The sequence below is a fragment of the Micromys minutus genome, assembly GCF_963924665.1.
Source record: "Micromys minutus genome assembly, chromosome: 18".
NCBI classification, from domain to species: Eukaryota; Metazoa; Chordata; class Mammalia; order Rodentia; family Muridae; genus Micromys; species Micromys minutus.
The window spans coordinates 34,289,297-34,308,568 of record NC_137953.1 but is presented as its reverse complement, the minus strand read 5'-3'; the positions used below and the strand labels follow the sequence as shown (position 1 = coordinate 34,308,568).

Below are 19,272 nucleotides of genomic sequence, written 5' to 3'. Positions count from 1 at the left end.
AATGTTATTCAATTAAAAAAACTGAACTTTCTTTCTCCCCCATCTTTCCTTCCCTCTCCCTCTCACCATCCTTTGCTACCTCCTTCTCCCTCTTCCTCCCTCTCTCCTTCTCTCCCTCTCTTTCTTTTTCTCTTTCCCTCCCTCTCCCTCTCTGTTAATTATATTAAGGTAGTCCCAAGCCTCTGAACATCATAACCTGACTCTTAAATCAGTTCACATCTCAGCCCCTTACATAGTATTCCTATCTCTGGCTACTCCTACTTTGTTCAGAACAGATCTATAGCTACCAATTCTATTCCATAGCTTGTTAAAAAAAAGGTTCCATTTTGAAAAGCCTGCCTACACTGCTATATTGCCTATCTATAATGCCTATACTGTCCATCACAGATATGAGTAAGAGTCTGTATTTTTATGTTTTAGCACAAAAATGCATGTTGTTAGAATTTTTACAATGGCTCTGTGACATTCCAATTGACAATATAGCAAGAATTTAGCACTTATAAAAGGGAAAATGTAAGATAATAAAACAGTTTTCTAGGATCCTCTATAGTATGATGCTTTGAAGTATAATCCAATGATTGATGTAGGTGACTGTGAATTCCTAGTCAACAACAATTAACAATTTTATTTAATGTAGTATAATTAAGAAAGCAGAACAATGCAATGTATGATTTCCTGTTTGATTTCTCACTAAAAAGCATAAGTAAAAAATATAAGGTTTACTGTTTCCAGAAAGGAACACAGTGCATTTATGCAAACGATCTGCTGAAACAAACATGCATATAAAGCTGGGGTGTATAAGAACAGGAGACTGGAGCTGATTCCTCATGGATGCTTAGGATGTAAGTGACTTTGAAGGAGTGAGGGAGAGACATCTGTAACTCAACAATGCAGTTGCAAGAACAGATTTTTGAGCTCAACTCCAAGGCTGTCGTGTGGCTTTGAGGTGATGCAGCCTTCTGGTATTTTCATCTCCCTAGGTCTCATTTTCCTTCACTGTAAAATAGAAAGAGAAGTATCTACCTCGTAGGATTACTCTGTAAACCAGATGGCACAGTGCTTGCAAAACACCGAGAACAGAATATGATACACAGGAAGCCTTACACAGCTGCTGTTGTTGTAATTATTATAATTATTTACAATGAGAGAGCTAGATTAAATAATCTCCACGGTCTTTCCACTTCTGAAACTCTACAGTCCTATGATCAGTTCATTCCCAAATGACGTCAGATAAATTAGGTCTTACTATTTATTGGGCAAGAAATCAATATGGCCAATTTCCAATTGCATCCAGTAAGGTAAGCTGAGCAGAGAATGAATTATTCAAAAACTCTGGTTACACTCAATATAGTTCTATTTGCTCTTGGAATGCATAAAACTGTTTAAAAGAATATTTTCTTCTCTTATATTATGCTTAATGATTGAAATGGATTTGGCCTTTCTCTGCTCATTGAAGGTGAAGCAATAGAAGGCTGTTAGATATCTTAAACATGTTATTTCACCTAGTGATCAGAGACTGAGCTGAAATCATCCAGCTGCCAATTGGGTAATAAAAAGCTCAAGCATGGTAACCACATCTTGGCTCTGATAATGGGCATGTCCACGACCAAGCAGCATGCCATTTCTTACAGAAGAAGCCTTTCGAATATCCAGTAGCTCAGGTGCACTTGGGCTCTGATATTCTAAGAGACGCTGACTATAGCATGCAATTCTGCTGATACCTTAATTTCCAAAACTGTCTTAGCACAGCAGTGATGACTAATTATAACTCCCCAGCACAATGACTACTGCCAAACACTACAATAGTCTAATTATCTAAACTCTCATTTATCATTTAAAATTGCTTCCTAGCTTGTCATATACTTTATTTTTAAGTACAGGTTCTTTTCATATTTTTTTCTTCTTTTCATGTTGTTCTTAAACACACACGCGCACAGACAAAAAGACTTGTTCAGGTCATTTTTGAATTGGTCAGAGGTAAGTAACACTGAAGGAGAGACAGTAGACATTAGATGCAGGGAAGCATTGTTCTTGCAGTGATGGCTTACCTGTTGAGATATAGGATTTCCCCTCATGGAGGCCAGCTGGATTAATAAATCTCTTAGAATATTAGTTTCATCATTTAGAAGCACAATCATTGGAGAGAATTAATTAGAAAAGAAATATATCCTATACAAAGAAGCATTATGAAGTACAATATGACCACAGGTGATACTCAGTCCTGTGAGAAATTTGAGAAGCATCACAAATCACTATGTTCAATTTTCCCAAGCATCATACTCATATAATATGGTAGTTTCAGAAGTATTGACTTTGTTTTATTTCATTATTACTGCCTTCCATGTACAAGAGGCTGGTTAGATTGCTGGGGAGAACTCTATATCCAGCATTAAGGAACCCTTGGAACAAAAGCAAGGAGAACACAGCAGGTGCTATGTCTGAGAGAATATACTCCAATTCAAGGAAGAATTTGCTGTAACAACAGAACAAAAAATAGTAAATACTGTGACCAAAAGAATGTAGTTTGGATCATAAGGGAACTCTGGTACAGTCCACCCATACAAAACATACTCACTTATGACTTCCAATAAGCACATAAAGTCACATTAAAGGCAGTTTCCAGGACTTTCTACAAAGATTCCAGAAAAAGTACATGTAAGATAAAAGACACTGTTCACTGTGCCAGCTGAATCCAAAGCAACAGTTGATATGACCCAACATTTCACAAATGTATTCAACTAGTTGAGCCTATAGTATTTCCCTCCTTCAGGTGAGTTAAGTCCCTCATGATTGTGTGATTGACAACCCACAGATTCTCCAATTTGCCTTTACAATTAACAGAAGATGGAGAAACATTAATGTCCATTATATTTATTCTCCTGGATACCAGATGTGCTTTTCTACTCCTAACTTGTTTTTTTTTCCTAATCATAATCCAGAGCAATTATCTCTTCCAGTATAGAAGTTTCTTTTCTTTTTTTCTGCCACTAGAGCCCACCATGACTAGGTCAGAGCCATTGTTTCAAATACAGGTGTCACATACACTTGAGGTTTATGGTAATATGAGTGGTTACCATGGTCATGAATGCATTGACCCTCTTTCAAAGTCTGAGAAAGGTTATTATAATAACATAGGGTGGTTGGAATAAGGGCATCCTGAAGGGATTTTAAATCTGTGAGCAAGATCTATCTATCTGCCTTTCTCTCAAATTTCTTGGTTTTAATCTATTGATAAATATTCTCTGCTAACTGGATTGCTTAATACTTAAACCTTATTTAACTTTCAGAAAAAATTTAAAGTCACCAACCATATCTTTTGATATATATTTTATTAATTCATTAAGAATTTCATGTACTATAATTTGATTATTTTCAGCTTTCACCCTCACCTCTTCCTAGATATACACCACCCCCATCCCATTCACACTCAATCTTGTATCAGCATTATATTTTAAATCTGAACCAGGACAGTTAGTGCTATCTATATAGTCTTGAGTAGGTGACCATCTACCAAAGCACTTTGATCTACCAGAGGTCACAACTTTAAAAAAAAAACTAACTCTCCCACTCCAGTGTCCATACTTAACTACAACAGAGCAATATTTTCATGTCATAACTTTGAAATTAAATATATGATCTCACAGTGGCCATGACAGCATGCATAAGACCTCTATAAGTTCAAGGTAGAGCAAGCATAACTTAATCATTATACTAAAACTTAGGTAAAATATAGGCACAATAGAAACTAATCAAAGATTCTTTAGGTGTGTGCATTAAAAACACTGTATGATCATCTTCGGTACTTAGCTAATTTGAAACTTACACATTATTCACTGAAACACCTGCTCCTTAAATGAGAGCCCTGTCAAAACGACCCTGAGCTACAGACTGAGGAAATTATATAAGAAAGACACAGAATAGGAATTATGGCTTTTAAAGGGGATCTTTGATGATGTTACTTCTTTTCACAGCCATTATTGGAGGAGAGGTGCACTTGCTTTCTTCTTTTGGTTTGGGTGTATATCACATAGCAGTTTAGATGCAGCCCTCTCTACTGTGGGAAACAGCTTGTTCCAATGTTCCCACATTTTAATTATTTCTTTTTTTTTTCACTGATTATAAAAGGGTTTATTTGATATTTAAAAATAGTAGTATATCATTCATTGAATTGGTTATATTATAGAAGGACACGTTAAAATCATGAATTAGAATTCAACTATGGTTATTATTTTTATTATTTTAATTATCTACATATTTTAATTCAAAATGGCTCAAAATAGAATTTGAAATTAGTGATTTCTAATCAGGAACAGGTTTTATTTTCAAATTAAATTAACTGCATTTAATGACTACTTGAGTCATTTCCCTGTCCCATTTTCTTTTTTTTTTTTTTTTTTAGCACAAGTAAACATATACACGGATACATTTTTTTAAAAATCTGTTGTTTCCTCAAAACCCATTTTCTCAGGCCTCACTCTATAATATTCTCTAACGATGACAACGAAATGGTCCCCCTCCTCAGTGACGTTGGACTAAATAATTCTTGTGGTGTTTATAAGCAATATATTTTTCACCGAAATCTTAACTAATTGCTCTGAGCAGATGGCAAAGAGAACTTGTGGAGCACCCTTCAAATAATACCTCTTTCTCCCTGAAACAAATGGCAGCATAAGCCAGAAGAACTGGCATTCACAGGAAAGAGAAAGTCAAGTAAGAAGACATGGGAAATGAAGTTTCAGTGAGGAGTGGGAGCCAACACTGACTGATGGTTGTCAAAATCACAGAGGAGGTCTTAATAAAAGCCAGGGGTAGATGCCTATAATGTGCTTGAAAGTGTGATGGTGATGATATCTAGAGTAGTTGGGACCATCTTTAACCTCATGCTTTTCTACCCAGATTCTTTGTTCTCCAACATAACAACTTGGAGACATACCAGATTATGAATCAATGCTAAGGCCATAGCCTTTTCTTGTCTCCAACTAACTCTTAACTCAATGAACCCATATATTCTAATCTAAATTCAACCATGTGGCTGGTTGCTTCTCTTTCAATTTCCTGGGTATATCTTCATCAACGTTCCTGAGTGAATCTCCCCATATCTATCTCTATCCCAACATCCCCCCTCTTTCTTTCTGTAGGATGTTCCACCATCTTGCCTCAGCCCATTTTCCATTGACATTTTTTATTGGCAGGTGAAGCAAAAGTGCCCAAAAGATTTTCTCTATACCTACCATCTCTGGAGATATATGAAACAGTGGTGATGCCCATCGTGACTGAGAATACTTGAGATAACCTATTGCTCATCATTTACAAGTTAGTGCACAGCGACTTTACACATAAAAGTCTTTACTTTCCACTCTGTCTTTTATCAAGGCATCAGATCCTTCATCTGACGTTTCTGAGTGTTTTATTTACATATGTTTATAATACTTAGCAAATCGTATACTCTTCTTACCAACATGTCTATCCCAATTACTAGCTAGAATCTATGACCAATTTAGTTGTTCTATTTCCAATACAATTAATAGATTTTTGGTAAATCACTTAATAAGATAAAAGAAATGGGGTGGACCTATTTAGTGCAAAGTTACAGCAAAGGAAGTAAATGCAGGTGCTGTCCTATTCAGAGTTCATTCTTAGCCTCACTATGAAGTCCTGGCAACAATGGGAGTGAGGCTGAGAAAGCAAGAGATGCAAATGAGAGATTGAGTATGTGGAAGTAGGTAACAGTATGGGTAATTTTTGTAACACCTTTGAAAATTATGAACAGTGTCTGATCTCTCTTGTAGTAATCCAAAAAAAGCATGAGTGTGTTATGTTATCATTGAGTTTTGTAGGTTTTTTTCACACTTGTAATTCTTCTGTATTCTAACCCTTACAGTGAATCAAAAAACTAGAATTGTTTGTTCACTAAATGGAGGTCAAGGAGGTGTTTAATGAAATGAAGCTAGAATAATAATAAAATAAATATTAAGGTCACTAAGAAAGTAGTATCCACAGTGACAGAGACAAAAATTCTGTCTATAAGCACTATGTTAGAAGTGTGGATTGTTGCTTACTATAAAATATTATATTGGAATCTACTATAAATGCTAGGGGGACTTATGACAGATAAAAAAGTGGGCTAAAGTCACATAAAATGTAGGGAAAAGAAGGAAGAATAGTTGGGAAATAACTGAAGTACATTTTTTGATCAAACAAACACTCTCTGAAGGGTTTAGTAAGGAGGTAAATTATAAGCTATTATTTTTCTAATAGAAAAATTTAAAAATCTTGTCATTCTCCTTTGTTTTCCTCCAAATTATACCCTCCGTCTGAAACATAAATTGGGAAACAGATTCATTAAAGGGCTAACATAGATAGTGTCTCATACAGAAATTTAATTTTGGAAAGATCATAAAGATATATTAGCATGAAGAATGTATGTGTGTGAGCTCACACTCTCTACCATCATCTTCAGCTGTTTGCCAATAATGAGAAAATAGCTCCTGGGGGGGATGATGTAGTTTACTCAGCATCATTCAAGGCTTAAAAACAAAATCTAAAGAGACAGAGAACATATGAGGTTAATATTGAAGTTTTAATGGGGACTTAGCTATTGTGAAGTTCACATTGTACTAATTAAAAATAATTGCATGGTCCTAGAATTAGAGAGTTTGCATGGATGAAGGGCTCAAGGTCATGGTGGCTTGTCTTGATTTCTATCTTGGTTGTGCACAAACTTCAATAGTTTCCTTCACAGGAATAATTAGGCCAAGTGAAACCTAGTTTCTCAATCCAAATTTGAGTGACAAATATCTTTCTTTTTGAATTAGAGAACCTTAGTTTTGAAAAGCAGGTTAATAACACACAATTTTTGGTAACTGGAAAGAACTAGAAAAAAGAGAACTCCAGAGATCAAGGTACACTGATGTCACTCACTTTGTGGGTACTTGAATTATGTGAAATTTTTCCTTTACACTAAAGTAAATCACTCTTCTCAGGACCTTTGAACCAGATTCCTCCAGCATAGTGTATGTATAAAGTAAGCATGTGACCTTTCTGTGGCTGCTGCACATCTTTCTTTGCTCTTTACTCATTCACCATTCTCTTGACCAGTGATATGGCAATCCTTTCAAGGTCTCATGCCACATCTGAGGCCTTAAGAGCTGTTGGACCTGTTTGGCCTTGGGTAGGGCTGAGAAAATAAAGGATGCCTTTTTAAAGGAACCTTTAAAGTTCAAAATTAACCTTGAACGTTGTTCATCTATTTTTCTTTATTGTTCTGTTTAATATTTGGCAGCATTTTCTCCCTGAGAATAAACTGGTTGCTTAGTAACAGTCCCTCTTTAAATGGCATCATCATATTATATTATATTATATTATATTATATCATAATATAATATATTATATTATACTGTTGTGTTAATTTCTTTTTTTATTGCTGAGACCAAAAACATTATTAAAAAAACCTTAATAAGAAAGTGTTTATTGTGACTGAAGGTTTAAGAGAGTATCAATCCATCATAGTGGAAAAGAAGAAGGCAATAGGAGCAGCATGTAGCTATGGAAGGCACATGAAGCAGGAGAGATCTGGCTACCTGAAGGCTCATTCTCCAGTGACCCATTTCAGCCAATTATTCCTACCTCCTAATGGTTCTATGAAATCCACAAACAAGACTATCAGCTGGTGATCAATTATTTAAGCACATGAGCCTATGGGGTTTCATTCTGAATCCACAATAGTAGTTGAAAGAACAATGCTGATCTACTACAAGATTCCCATGATTTAGACTGTGGCACCTATCACTAAATTACTTCATATAGCAAAGAAATTTTCTTTGTGACAAGCTTTCTCAATCACACCCTTGATTATTTGAATGGGGCTTATGCTATCATGGGACTTCTTAAAAGAGTTAGAGAAAGAGATGAGACAATAAAAGGGAGAATTGGCACAAAGTATCATGAAGACAATTCTGCCAGAAGAGGATGGCCAAGAAGATGGGAAAAGGGACTGTGATAAGTTATTTCACCTATTGTAACAAATTACACTACAGGAAACAAATATAAAGAAGAAATTGTTTGCTTTAGCTCACAGTTAGAGGTGAGAGTTCATCATGTTAAACAGAGCTTGTGGCAGCTTGTCATATGAAGACAGTTAGAAAATAGGATAGATGCATGTGCTCAGCTCCCTCCTCCCAATCTTTGGGATGGTATCACCTGCAACTGAAAAGAGTCTAACTCCTTTAGTTACCCTCATCTAGACAGTGTTATACATATGAGCCTATGAAGAGAGACCAAGTGGCTAAGATATTCTGGAAAATTCCTCATCTGTATGCCTGAGGCTGTCTTCAAGGGGATTCTGTATCTTGTTAAGATGATAATTAGTGTTAATCATCATAGAAATAATGGACCAAGATTGTTCCCAGCCCATGGAAGCTTAAAAGAGCAAGGACACAGATCCCCCCACCCTGAATATCAGTACTCAGAAGAAATCCTGCCAGCATCTTGAATATAGCCCAGAGGACCCCACTGCAAACTTGTGACCAGCGACACATCATTATTATTAGCTGTACTATTACCTCCAGCACTTAAGATAATAAATTAGCATACCATTAACTCAGTAAGTGGCCATCTGTTTCACAAGTCACTGAAAACTAGTACACAGTCTTTCATCATTGTCCACTACCTGCAATATGGTGTGACTGAAAGCATCCATTGTTCTATGAAAATGAAAACAGGACTTAGGACTTGTCTCTCTCACGTTTCTCCTATGCCATAAAATTCCATCTGATGTGCTTAACAGTCGTATTTCTGAGCAACTGAGATTTATTTACGAATATATGGAATATTATGAGACCTTTTATTTGGCACTTAGAGTTGCAACAGAGAAAAATTACTTCCCTGATAGATCGATAGGCTTGATGAGTCTATTTGTTTTGCCATCAGCCCCATTACCTTCCTGTTTCCCAGCAGTCTACTTGCAGTATCGATTATTGATGATGCCTCTGCTGCTGCTTTTCTTACAGTGGCTGCTTCCTTAAGCCCCATGTTCTGTTGTCTCCTGCAGTTTGATTGGCAAAAATCATATGACCCAGCTGGGATAGGACCTGGCACAGAACTCACAGGCTGAGACTTGCCACCTAAATGCTCGTATTTGCTTATTCTTGACACAATTTAACTATGCCTCATGCTCTTAAATTTACAGAGGGTCTGATTTCATTTCACACACATGCACCTACATTAAGGAGGTATTATTGCTTTTATTTTATACTTGAGAAAACTGAAGATTGAGGAGAGTTTCCATCAGAAAATGACAGAAAGGTTTGAATGAATATGTCTTAATTACTTATGGAGATTATAAAATTAATAAAAAATTTACAACATCACAGCTGTTGGCCATTTTATCTCAGTGTCATGAATCCAGATGCACATTTTGAAAGTGTATTTTTTAATGAAAACAATAGCAGATGCATGGGACCTGGAGTGATAGCTTTCTGCACAAGCGTGAAATCTTGAATTCAGATCCCAGAACCCACATGAAAGCTAGATGTGATAGTTCTCCATGCCTGTTTCTCTAGTGCTAGAATGTAAATACAGGAGAGTCTCTATAGTCTGCTAGTCTATCTGAACGATCAAACTCCAGTTTCAGTGAGAGCCCCTGGCTATCAGATAGCCAGACAGAGTGATGAGGTAGGAAAAGATAAAAAAAGGCATTCAATGCCAACATCTGACCTCCCATGCACATGCAAGGATACATAAGCCTATACCACACACAAATCCACAGAAATTTACAGATGCATATTACAAAAATCAGAAATTGGGGGAATGCAGAAAAAGCTTTAAAAATCTCTTTTAATCTTGTTGCTCAAAAACAACCACAATATCTCCTTCCAAAGATTTTTTCAGTACAATCATACAAGTCCATATTTGAAATCATGTTTTTTATTTATAGCTTTCTGTTTCATGCCCCTTTATTATCTAGAGGAAAGTGAGGTGCTATTCCACCTCCATTCCATTTAAATTTTATTATATTACTTGTCAATGACCTATGTTTTCTGCATTCAAGTACAAATGAAAAATCAGACTGAGTTCTGATTGTCTTAAGATTAGATCCAGGCTTCTCAGAATGCGGTCTGAAGACCTGCAGTGCTAGCTCATAGTGCAGTCTCTTATAGCTGCAAATTCTCTGCCTAGTTTAGCTCCTTACAGTTAGGTCAGAGTCCCTTCGCAATCAACGCTCCATGGGTCTCACACGTGCAAAAGTTAGAAAAGAATGTGGCTTCTTTGTGCATTCATGTGTCAAAAGCAGCTTGTTATAGGCTAATGTCAAATAGAATAATTATTAGAATTGAAACCAAACAAAACTAAACTAAAACAAAAATAAAAAACAAAAACAGAAAGGCTTCTCTTTTATGAGAATTTCCTAAAATAACAAAACAAAACAAACAAACACACAAAAAAACAAAGGATTCAAAATTTATTCCTAATAAATTGATTGAGCTAAGGTTTAAAGCCCTGGTTCAAAAAGCCTGTATACTTACATAAAAATATGATAAACAGTTTTTCACATGTTATCCTGTATGGGTGCTTTAGTATTTAGCATTTATACACTTCTGATTAGCCACCTATTACTCTTCATTAAAATAAAAACAGAGCAAGTAAATAGAGTTTAACTTCAGTTCTATCTTTTTCATTATAATGCTATAATCTATGGAATAAAGCAAACACTTTCCAATCACAACACTTTAAGAAAGATATTTTTGTAAAAAAGCATTTTCAAAAAAGAAGATGAGTAATTTCTGAACCAACTGCCAAATAGGTATATAGCAATGTAATAAACAAGTGGTCTGGATTATTTCAAAATACACATGTTCACCGGGGAGGCTTTCCTTAAGTAGAAAGAACTTGAGAGATGGCTAAGAAATAATCCATAGGCTAATAATATAACTAGTGTTTGCGGGGATACACATTAAAAGTTTGTCATGCCTCAGGCACTATGTTAAGTAGTAGATGGGGTTTATTTTTTCCAGTCCTTATGAGACCAGTATTGTATCTTCTGCAGGCATGTCTAAATGAGGTTAACTGATCATTTCTATAGTGTGTGTGTGTATCTAAGTCTTTTTGATTTGGATCCATGGTCTTTACAATTCCTCAGTTGAGAGTTTAGATTGAGATGTTATATTGCCCTTGAGGACTCCGTATATAAATTTAACTCTGGAAAAGCCTTATGCTAGCCATAGGAAATTGTATAGCAAGACTGCTGGATCAAAGTTCAGGGTTGATATTGGCGAGTAGCTCAAGCCAAACATGACCTATTGTAATTAGATCCATTTCCATATGTATAGAAGATGGTCTATGATGCAATATCACATATATTAGTAAAACATACTATATAGTGTTTAAATTTTGGTATTGCAGTACACAAGGTCTGAAGTTGGTAATGATGACTGCTAGCTTTTGAGATCCAACTGTCTGTATTAAAATGTCCATATTATAAAAGCTGGACAATAAAGATGAAGCTTTCTATTAACTCCAGCATGACTCATCTTTGTTCTTCACCTATTAAGGCACAGAACACTTTTTTATATTTAAAAAATTGAATGGATACATGTAATGCTATCTTGGTCATATCCATTACCCTCTCTCTACCTCTAGCTCACTCCAGCCCCCCTGTATTAGCCATTAGTTATTGATATAATAAAATGTCATAACCAAAAGCAACTTAAGAAAATATTTTTACATCTAGAGAGCTATATGTTCGTAATAACACAGAATGCATTGTGACAGGAAAAGGAAGCTGAAAGGTCACATTTCATCTGTCAATATGAAATAGAGTTAGCAAGCAGGAACCACAATCATAATTACACATCAGGTATGGGTCCCTGAACAATTCCTTCCTAAAGTCAAGCCAGACAAAATCCTATCATAGGGGGGTAGAAGATCTCCAGGCTTCACTCCTTACTGGTGAGCTATTGTGTAGATAGTTTCTGGGGCAGGGAAAGTTATTCCTTAGTGAGGATGTGGCTACTGGTAGGTTTTCCATACTTCAGTGGATGTCCCAACACTCACACATAGTTTGAGAACTCTAATTGGATTTAGTGTGTAAAAAAGGAAAAGATATGAATTTGGAAAAGTGGTCTTAAGGGGAAACAGGAGGAAGTTGATTTGAATAATTAGAACATAGATGTAATAATCCCTGTATACATGTATGAATTAAAAAAGAACAAAGATTTGACAATTTTAACTTAGATAGACACTGTCATTAGTAAGGGACATAGTTTGTTTTCAGAGATTGTATTTCATATCACTCTTCAGATGCAGTTATTTCTAGTCGCTTCTATGCAGTCAGCCTCCATGTCATCTTGACTTTAGAACAGTTGTTTCCAGTCCCACCACTTTTATCATTGGCTGCATTGCTTAACTTCAACTGCCAATTACCTTTCGACAAGCCAATAGCAGCAATAGGCCGATACTCCCCCTACCACCTTCCATATACTACATGGAGTTTTCATTTTGAAGCCTATATCTAATTATAGCATCTTTCTGTTGAACATTTAGAAACAATTTCCCTAGCCATTTATTACAGCATCTCACTTGACATGGCATCTATGATTGAAGAAAATATGGAGTTTATTGTCTCGACACTTAAGAGATTGAAAGTGGCCCTATTAATGGTTATCCTGGGGCAACGATTAATGGGTTCTGCTTCCTTTACTAGCCACATCGTTTTCCAACAGCATTTGAAGCATAAGCAATACCTCATAATCAACAAAAAAACACTACTTCAAAGGTTTGAATCTGAATTGTGTCCAGCTATGTTTGCATAGAAAGGTGTTACCTTGTGACACATCACAGAAACTCTTTGCATTTAACTCTTTTTTTAAACGACTTTATTTTGCAAAACAAAGATAAATGTAAAGATTTTAAACATTTTTTGCTTAAAATTATACATTTTTGTCAGTACTGTTTTTTCAGACATTAAAATAAATTTTACATAAAACCATGTGAATATGTTTTTTAGTCAGTACTTGATTTTTTTCAAGGGCTTGACAGTATGCATTGAAAACGTACTAGTTGCAATAAGCGTAAAGTACATGCAAAACAAAATGCAACATGGAAATAGTCAAAGTCTTCTTGTTTTGTGAATATGTGTATATTTTTTGTTTTCTTTATTTCTTGGACTTCATACAGTCTGTGAGTTGTTTCTGGGGGAGTGCAAGCCTCTAGGGGAAAATCTAGGCACAATCAACCAAAAATTGTACAATCATTTGACAAAGTGTGATAACATTAGTGTAATGAAAGAAATTTATTGGTATAATGAAATTTAAAAAATGACAATCATCCTTGGGTAGGGGGGAGCAATGAAGAGAGACAGAGAATTCTGATAGAGGATCAAACAGAGGATACCTCAGACTCAGACTACCAATTTCCTAGCACACAGCAGATCTCAGGAGCACTTAGCAGCAACTCTGTATAAGTCTGTACCGGGGATGCACCAAAAAACATTTTTTACCAGGAGCGGTTCTTGTTCTGTGCTAAGTTTATTTATAGTCCAAATGAATGCTATTTTAAACCTGCTGGGGAAAAGAAAAAAACTTCTCTAAATAGCTGTTTTGAAAATCATACAACCAAGAAGATGTATAAATGTCCATTTTGTATATCTGAAACCAAGTGCAGCCTCTTCAAGAAAAAGAAAATATGTCACAGACATGGAAAGAAAAAAAGAAACAATGAAAAAAGAACCTATGTTTCAATTACACAACTGCAATGTTTCTACACAAACTCAATTTGATGTAATTAAAGCACCTGTAACAATCTGAATCAGGAACCACTGTTCCTTTTGCCTTTGCCACAAGATTATAAATTACCTACAATTTATACAAAATTTATGTTAGTGATAAAAAATTAAGAGAAAGATCTTCTTTATCTTATTTGATAGTTTAATTATTTACAACACTTCAAAATAAAGGAACTTATATTAATATCATGATGGTCACAAATGAGTATGAATTAAATGATCATGAGCTGAAATGGTAACATATGTTACATGTGTTATTAATAAGTTACTAATTGGGTCAATCCTTTCCCCGAGTATAGAGTCATATAAGCAGAGTTCAGGATCAGAAATACTTATAGAGAGAACACTAAGTCATGAATGTAAGTTTAGAGAAAAATGAATGTTCACTCTAACAGAAAGAAATGTTTACACAGCAGCCAGCCAGTGTTGGAAATGTGAACTAGGGCTTTGAGCTCGAGAGACATTTGTTTTGTGCTGTGCTCATTTGGGATATTTCATTTCAGCCATCTACGAGCCCTCCTGTGAAGCATACAAACACCTTGGCCAGACATCAAATTACTACTGGATAGATCCTGATGGCAGTGGACCACTGGGACCTCTGAAGGTTTATTGCAACATGACAGGTAACTATTTCACATTTATGTTTCATGAGGATGGCTTTTCTGTATGTTAAAAACAATTGTTCCCTGAGCTGTTTGTTGCTCTGGTGCTGGATTCTCATCACATCTTCTAAGAAATTAAATACTGTTGGGCTTATTAAGCGAAAATGCTTAAATAAATGCTACAAAAACCTATGACACTGTAATTTTTTAAAGTTTACCACTTGGAACCTGAGAAACAGTTCAGTAGTTAAAATCACTTGCTGCTCTTACAAAGGACCTGGACTCAGTTCTCAGCACCCACGTGGAAGTTACAACCATCTGTAACTCCAGGACCAAAGGATAAGATGCCTACTTTGACCCCCATGAGCATGTGTATGCAGGCAAACAGTCGCATAATCAAATATTTTTAAAATAGTTTTGCTTTGAGTTAAACAATGAATAGTTGATAATTTTTAAGAAAACAATTAATATGTAATGTGAAAGAAAACCAAGAAAGTAGGATTGCAAAGTTGAAGTCCACAAAAGATGTGGCATGTTAAGTTGCCTCCCTTGGTGTCTTAGACTGGATAAAAGTGTTATCACTGCCCAGTCTCTGCCTGTTTATATTTGGGAAGGCTTACCAGCCACTCCTGCTTGTTCTGTTTTCTCCATAGAAGGTTATCCTCTGTGTACTCAAATCTCTTTCTGGCAATTGCAAAGATTACACAAAGCTTTCCTGAAGTTTATTTAGGAAGAGATTCTGGTATTTTTGTCAATTCCATATTAAATTTGAGACTAGTAAAATAAGATTATAGGTTCTTGCAAACTCCCAAAGCAGTGTATATGATGCACAACTCTCAAAGATGGGAGGGAAATTTCTAACAGATTGTCAGCATATTACACTCGGAAAATGCAAGTAGAGCTTTGAGCCATCACATTAATGGGTCCACGAGATGACTGGCACTTAATGTGAACTTTGGAAATGTAGGGTGCAGAAAGATAATGGCAATTTAATTGTCTTCATAGTTGTATGGTGGCTGCATGAAACTTCTCTAGCATCCTGCTAGGTACAATAAGTTTTTCGTGGCAATAAATGGGTTTGAGGTCTAGTTCCATTAGTTACCACCTGTATAATCTTACGCACATGAACTAATGTGGTTTAATTCGCTAAGCTTTCATAACTCTTATTACCAGGTGAACTGTTACTGCCTATAACCAGCATTACTGTACTAAGTAATAAAATCCACAGCTAATCCTCAACATATTGGGTCAATGGAGAAACAATTAGGCAAGGTACTCATACTTTTTGAAATAACAAAATGTAAATAACTTATTCATAGCATTATAAAAATATTCTTATTGAAATCTGTTTGAAACCAATAATTCTAGATGTATGTTTCAGAATCATTTATGGGGTTCTGTGTATCATTTTATTTCTAAACAAGTATCTTGTCTCTACCTCTAAAAGTTCATTGAGTCTATAGTAGAAATAGGACTTTGTGACTAAAACTCAAACATTTAAACAGCACCATGGGCTCAGAGAACTCAGTTGAGAACTTATTGCAGTATCAAGAAGCTAGGCATGATGCAGAATAAAAGGGAGAATGGCAAGGGCTAGAAATGACTTCAGAAGACTGTAAAGAGAACTAGTCTCCCCTATGTTTCTTCCTCCCCAAAGATCTCTAGTATGCACTACAGAGAAGATGAGCTTTATAATTGCTCTGATGGTTAACTTTACAGGTGTCTTCTTTTCTTCTCTTGCTGAATTTTGTTTGTATCTAACTAGAACCTGAGTACAGTTTGTGAGAACTTTATGTATCTTGATTCTGATTTATCAAATAGGTTTATAGCCCGATGAGATTATAGTCCACGCATTAACCTAAAATATTCTGGGATGAGATGTCACTTTAGTTTGTTTCTATCTGTGTATAGGAAGAGAAACTTCAAAACAAAAGCACGGTACTTACAGCCTTCATGCACAAAATGAAGGGTGATTTTAATCTAGGGAAAGATGCATTTCTGTACACTGAAGCACAGGGTATATCCATCTTAGTCATATCTCCTTAATAGAGAATAACAAGATGCAGCCCGATAGTTATGAACATTGGTGTATCCAGGAACCCTTGAAGAATCTTGCTTACTGCTGGTTTGTTTGGTTTTTTTTTTTTTTTTTTTTTTTTTTTTTGAGCTTGCCAAATAACTCCAGAAAAAAAAAATCATTTAGCTCTTTGTCACTTAGCACCAATTCAGAAATACCATGTTCTATATGGAATAGCCATCACCAAGCATAATACCACAAAGGTAGTTTTAAGCTGTTCCATATTGAGGAAATGTAAAGAAAAGGAAGTTATGGCAGTCTAAGATAACCTATAAAAAACAGATATATCACTTCATGACTTGTGAAATTGTCCTGCTACAGAGACCTCAAAGGATAAAAAGAGATAAGGTACTAAAAAGGTAAGGGGGAAAAAGCGGCCCACAAATTGATGCCCCAAGAACTAAACTTCTAGTTTTTTAGGTAGATGTGATAGAGCTAGTGAAGAAAAAACTTTGATTCTCCTTGGAACAAGTGGAGGATTGTCATCTAAATAGTAACTTTGTTCTGGTACAAATCCACCATGGCTAGGAGTGCTAAGAATACTGCAAACTTTGCCTTATCACCATCCCTGTAGTCATTGTGACCCCCTGGAGCAGGGAGTAAGGGAGACCTTATCTCATTTGTATCCTGGGGTTTCTTAACTCCACTCCTTTTAAACCTATAACCTTCAGGAAGTCAGGAATATAGCTAAGGCTGTCTCCCATCCTTGCCATCCCAATTAACTCTCATTTTGCTCTATCTGTTTTATGTTGATGGTGACTTTTCAATCTACAGTGTCTTTTCACTCATTGCTTTCATACATGTGTTTCGTGTCTTTTTCCCGATAGCTTGTAAGCTCCCTAAGGGCAAGGTGAGCACATCAGCAAAGCTATGTAAACATGAACGTGCCTGAATTGTGTGAGTACTCAATAAAAGTGTGTGATAATGATCTCACATATTTTTTTCAAAATGAAAAATAAAAGAAAAGAAAATGAAAAGAAAGCCTGAGTGACAAGCTCATATGTGGAGGAATAGACAAGGTCACAGCAGATAAGTTTGATTCTATAGAATGTATGTGTGTGTGCTCACATATGTACATATGCACATAGACACCCATTAAAAAAAGATGAGAGAAAAGTATCTGACAGTATTTGAAGGACAATAAGATATCTCTGAAGAGAGTGAAATAATAGTTGAGATTCTAGAGAATGACTGAAGTGTGGAGAACAGTAGAGAGAGTTTTAATCAGTGTACAGTACATTCTGGATATGGTGCTAGAACAGAAGTGTGGCAAATAAAGGCTGCCAGGACTCCGGAAGGAAAGCACATCTAGAGGTCTGGGTGATTTGAAGATCCTGCATAGATAGATGGAAGAAGCCATTTATTGAGTGGCACACATTAGAAATTAGAGGGGGTCCTTAATGATTGAACCTTTCAAATACTGCAGAGTTGACAGGAAGAAGTGATATTTTCAGCAAACCCCTTCCTAAAGAACCTACTGCTTTGTTTTTCATGGGATTTTATCCAAATCCATGTTGTATATATCCTCTCTGAGGCAGGGTCTCTTTGCCATTGGATTAATCAGGCTGCCTGGCACACAAGCACCTAAAGAGGCCAACTGGGAATTCAGGTGACTGCTGTTGGGTCCAGCTTTTCTAGGAATTTGAAGTCAGGTTGTCAGGGTTGCAACACCCTTTACTCACTGAACTATCTCCCCAGCCTCCCATATTGAACATTTAAAAAAAAAAATTGAGTAAAAAGCATCTACGTTCTGATACATAAGGTTTAAAAGTCTATACCACCACCAACAACAAAAGGTTTTGCATTCTTCATACCAGTGGCTTTGTAGTTTTATCAAAAAGCCATTAAGCTTGTTTACATATTTTGTGCCTTATAAAGCCCTGGGATAGAGCTGATCAAATTCTATTATGCTCTATAATGGTAAAAGCGGCTCATGTTTTTTAATCTAATATTTATAGAGGGCTCCCTGCTCATTTACCTATGTGCTGGCTCTGGGTAATATTGTTTTCTTTATCTTTATTATGCTTCTCACATATGTCCATGATCCAAACTGTGAGCAAGGGGTGACCAGACTCAGAGGTAACAGATGTGGGTCCTAGTGACAAGTTTCATGAACCTGTGCATGTCACCTCACTTCAAACTCCACACCCTTCTTTCCAGTGGTACTCATCTCCTCAGCAACTCACACTGGTGGCCCCTCTCCATGACCACTCTATGTGATTGACAGAGATGGTTGCGCTGTGCACACCCCAAGCAGACTGCAGAACCAAGAGTCCACTATGAGGTTTAGAATTTTCTTAGAAATTCTTTCAAATTACTGAGATAGTTAGTCCTTCATGATTTTAAGGTCCATGGTGCCATTTTCTTCATGATCACTGGCCATTTATGGCTCTGAGCCCAGCAGGAACTTTGATCAACATACCCTCCACTAGAGCATACCTAGTCATGTCATCCTTAAACAGTACAGTTGGCCACTTGATTTACTCTAACATTTAATTTTATCTACAACCTCTTTACCTAGACTATGTCTATTAACCAGCCCTCAGAGTGTATTGTATCACATTTAGAGTACCCACCCCCATTAGAAAGAGAGCATTCTGCAGGGCACACCTACCAAGTGGTATTCCTCCTAAAGGTCTCTGGACTCTAGCTACTTACGTTCCTCTGTATACTGTTCTTAATTTTATAACATACACTCCTTCCCATGTGTGCAACATACTGCCATATTTAGCTTATAAAGTATTGTGTTTTATTTATAGTTTTGTGGTTTTGTAATCTAAGCATACTCTTCAATAAAAGAAAGGTTGATTTCA

General features: G+C 36.1%; 1 protein-coding gene across 1 annotated transcript in view; it reads left to right on the top strand.

Annotated features, from left to right (window-relative positions):
* CNTNAP2 (contactin associated protein 2) overlaps window positions 1–19,272 on the top strand; it is a gene marked incomplete at its 3' end in the record, with an annotated part of 2,047,702 nt that overhangs the window by 1,264,095 nt on the left and 764,335 nt on the right. Inside the window, exon 12 of the mRNA XM_080931878.1 lies at window positions 14,284–14,403. Within this exon, the coding sequence (XP_080788004.1) occupies window positions 14,284–14,403 (120 nt within the window). The remainder of the gene's footprint in view (window positions 1–14,283; window positions 14,404–19,272) is intronic.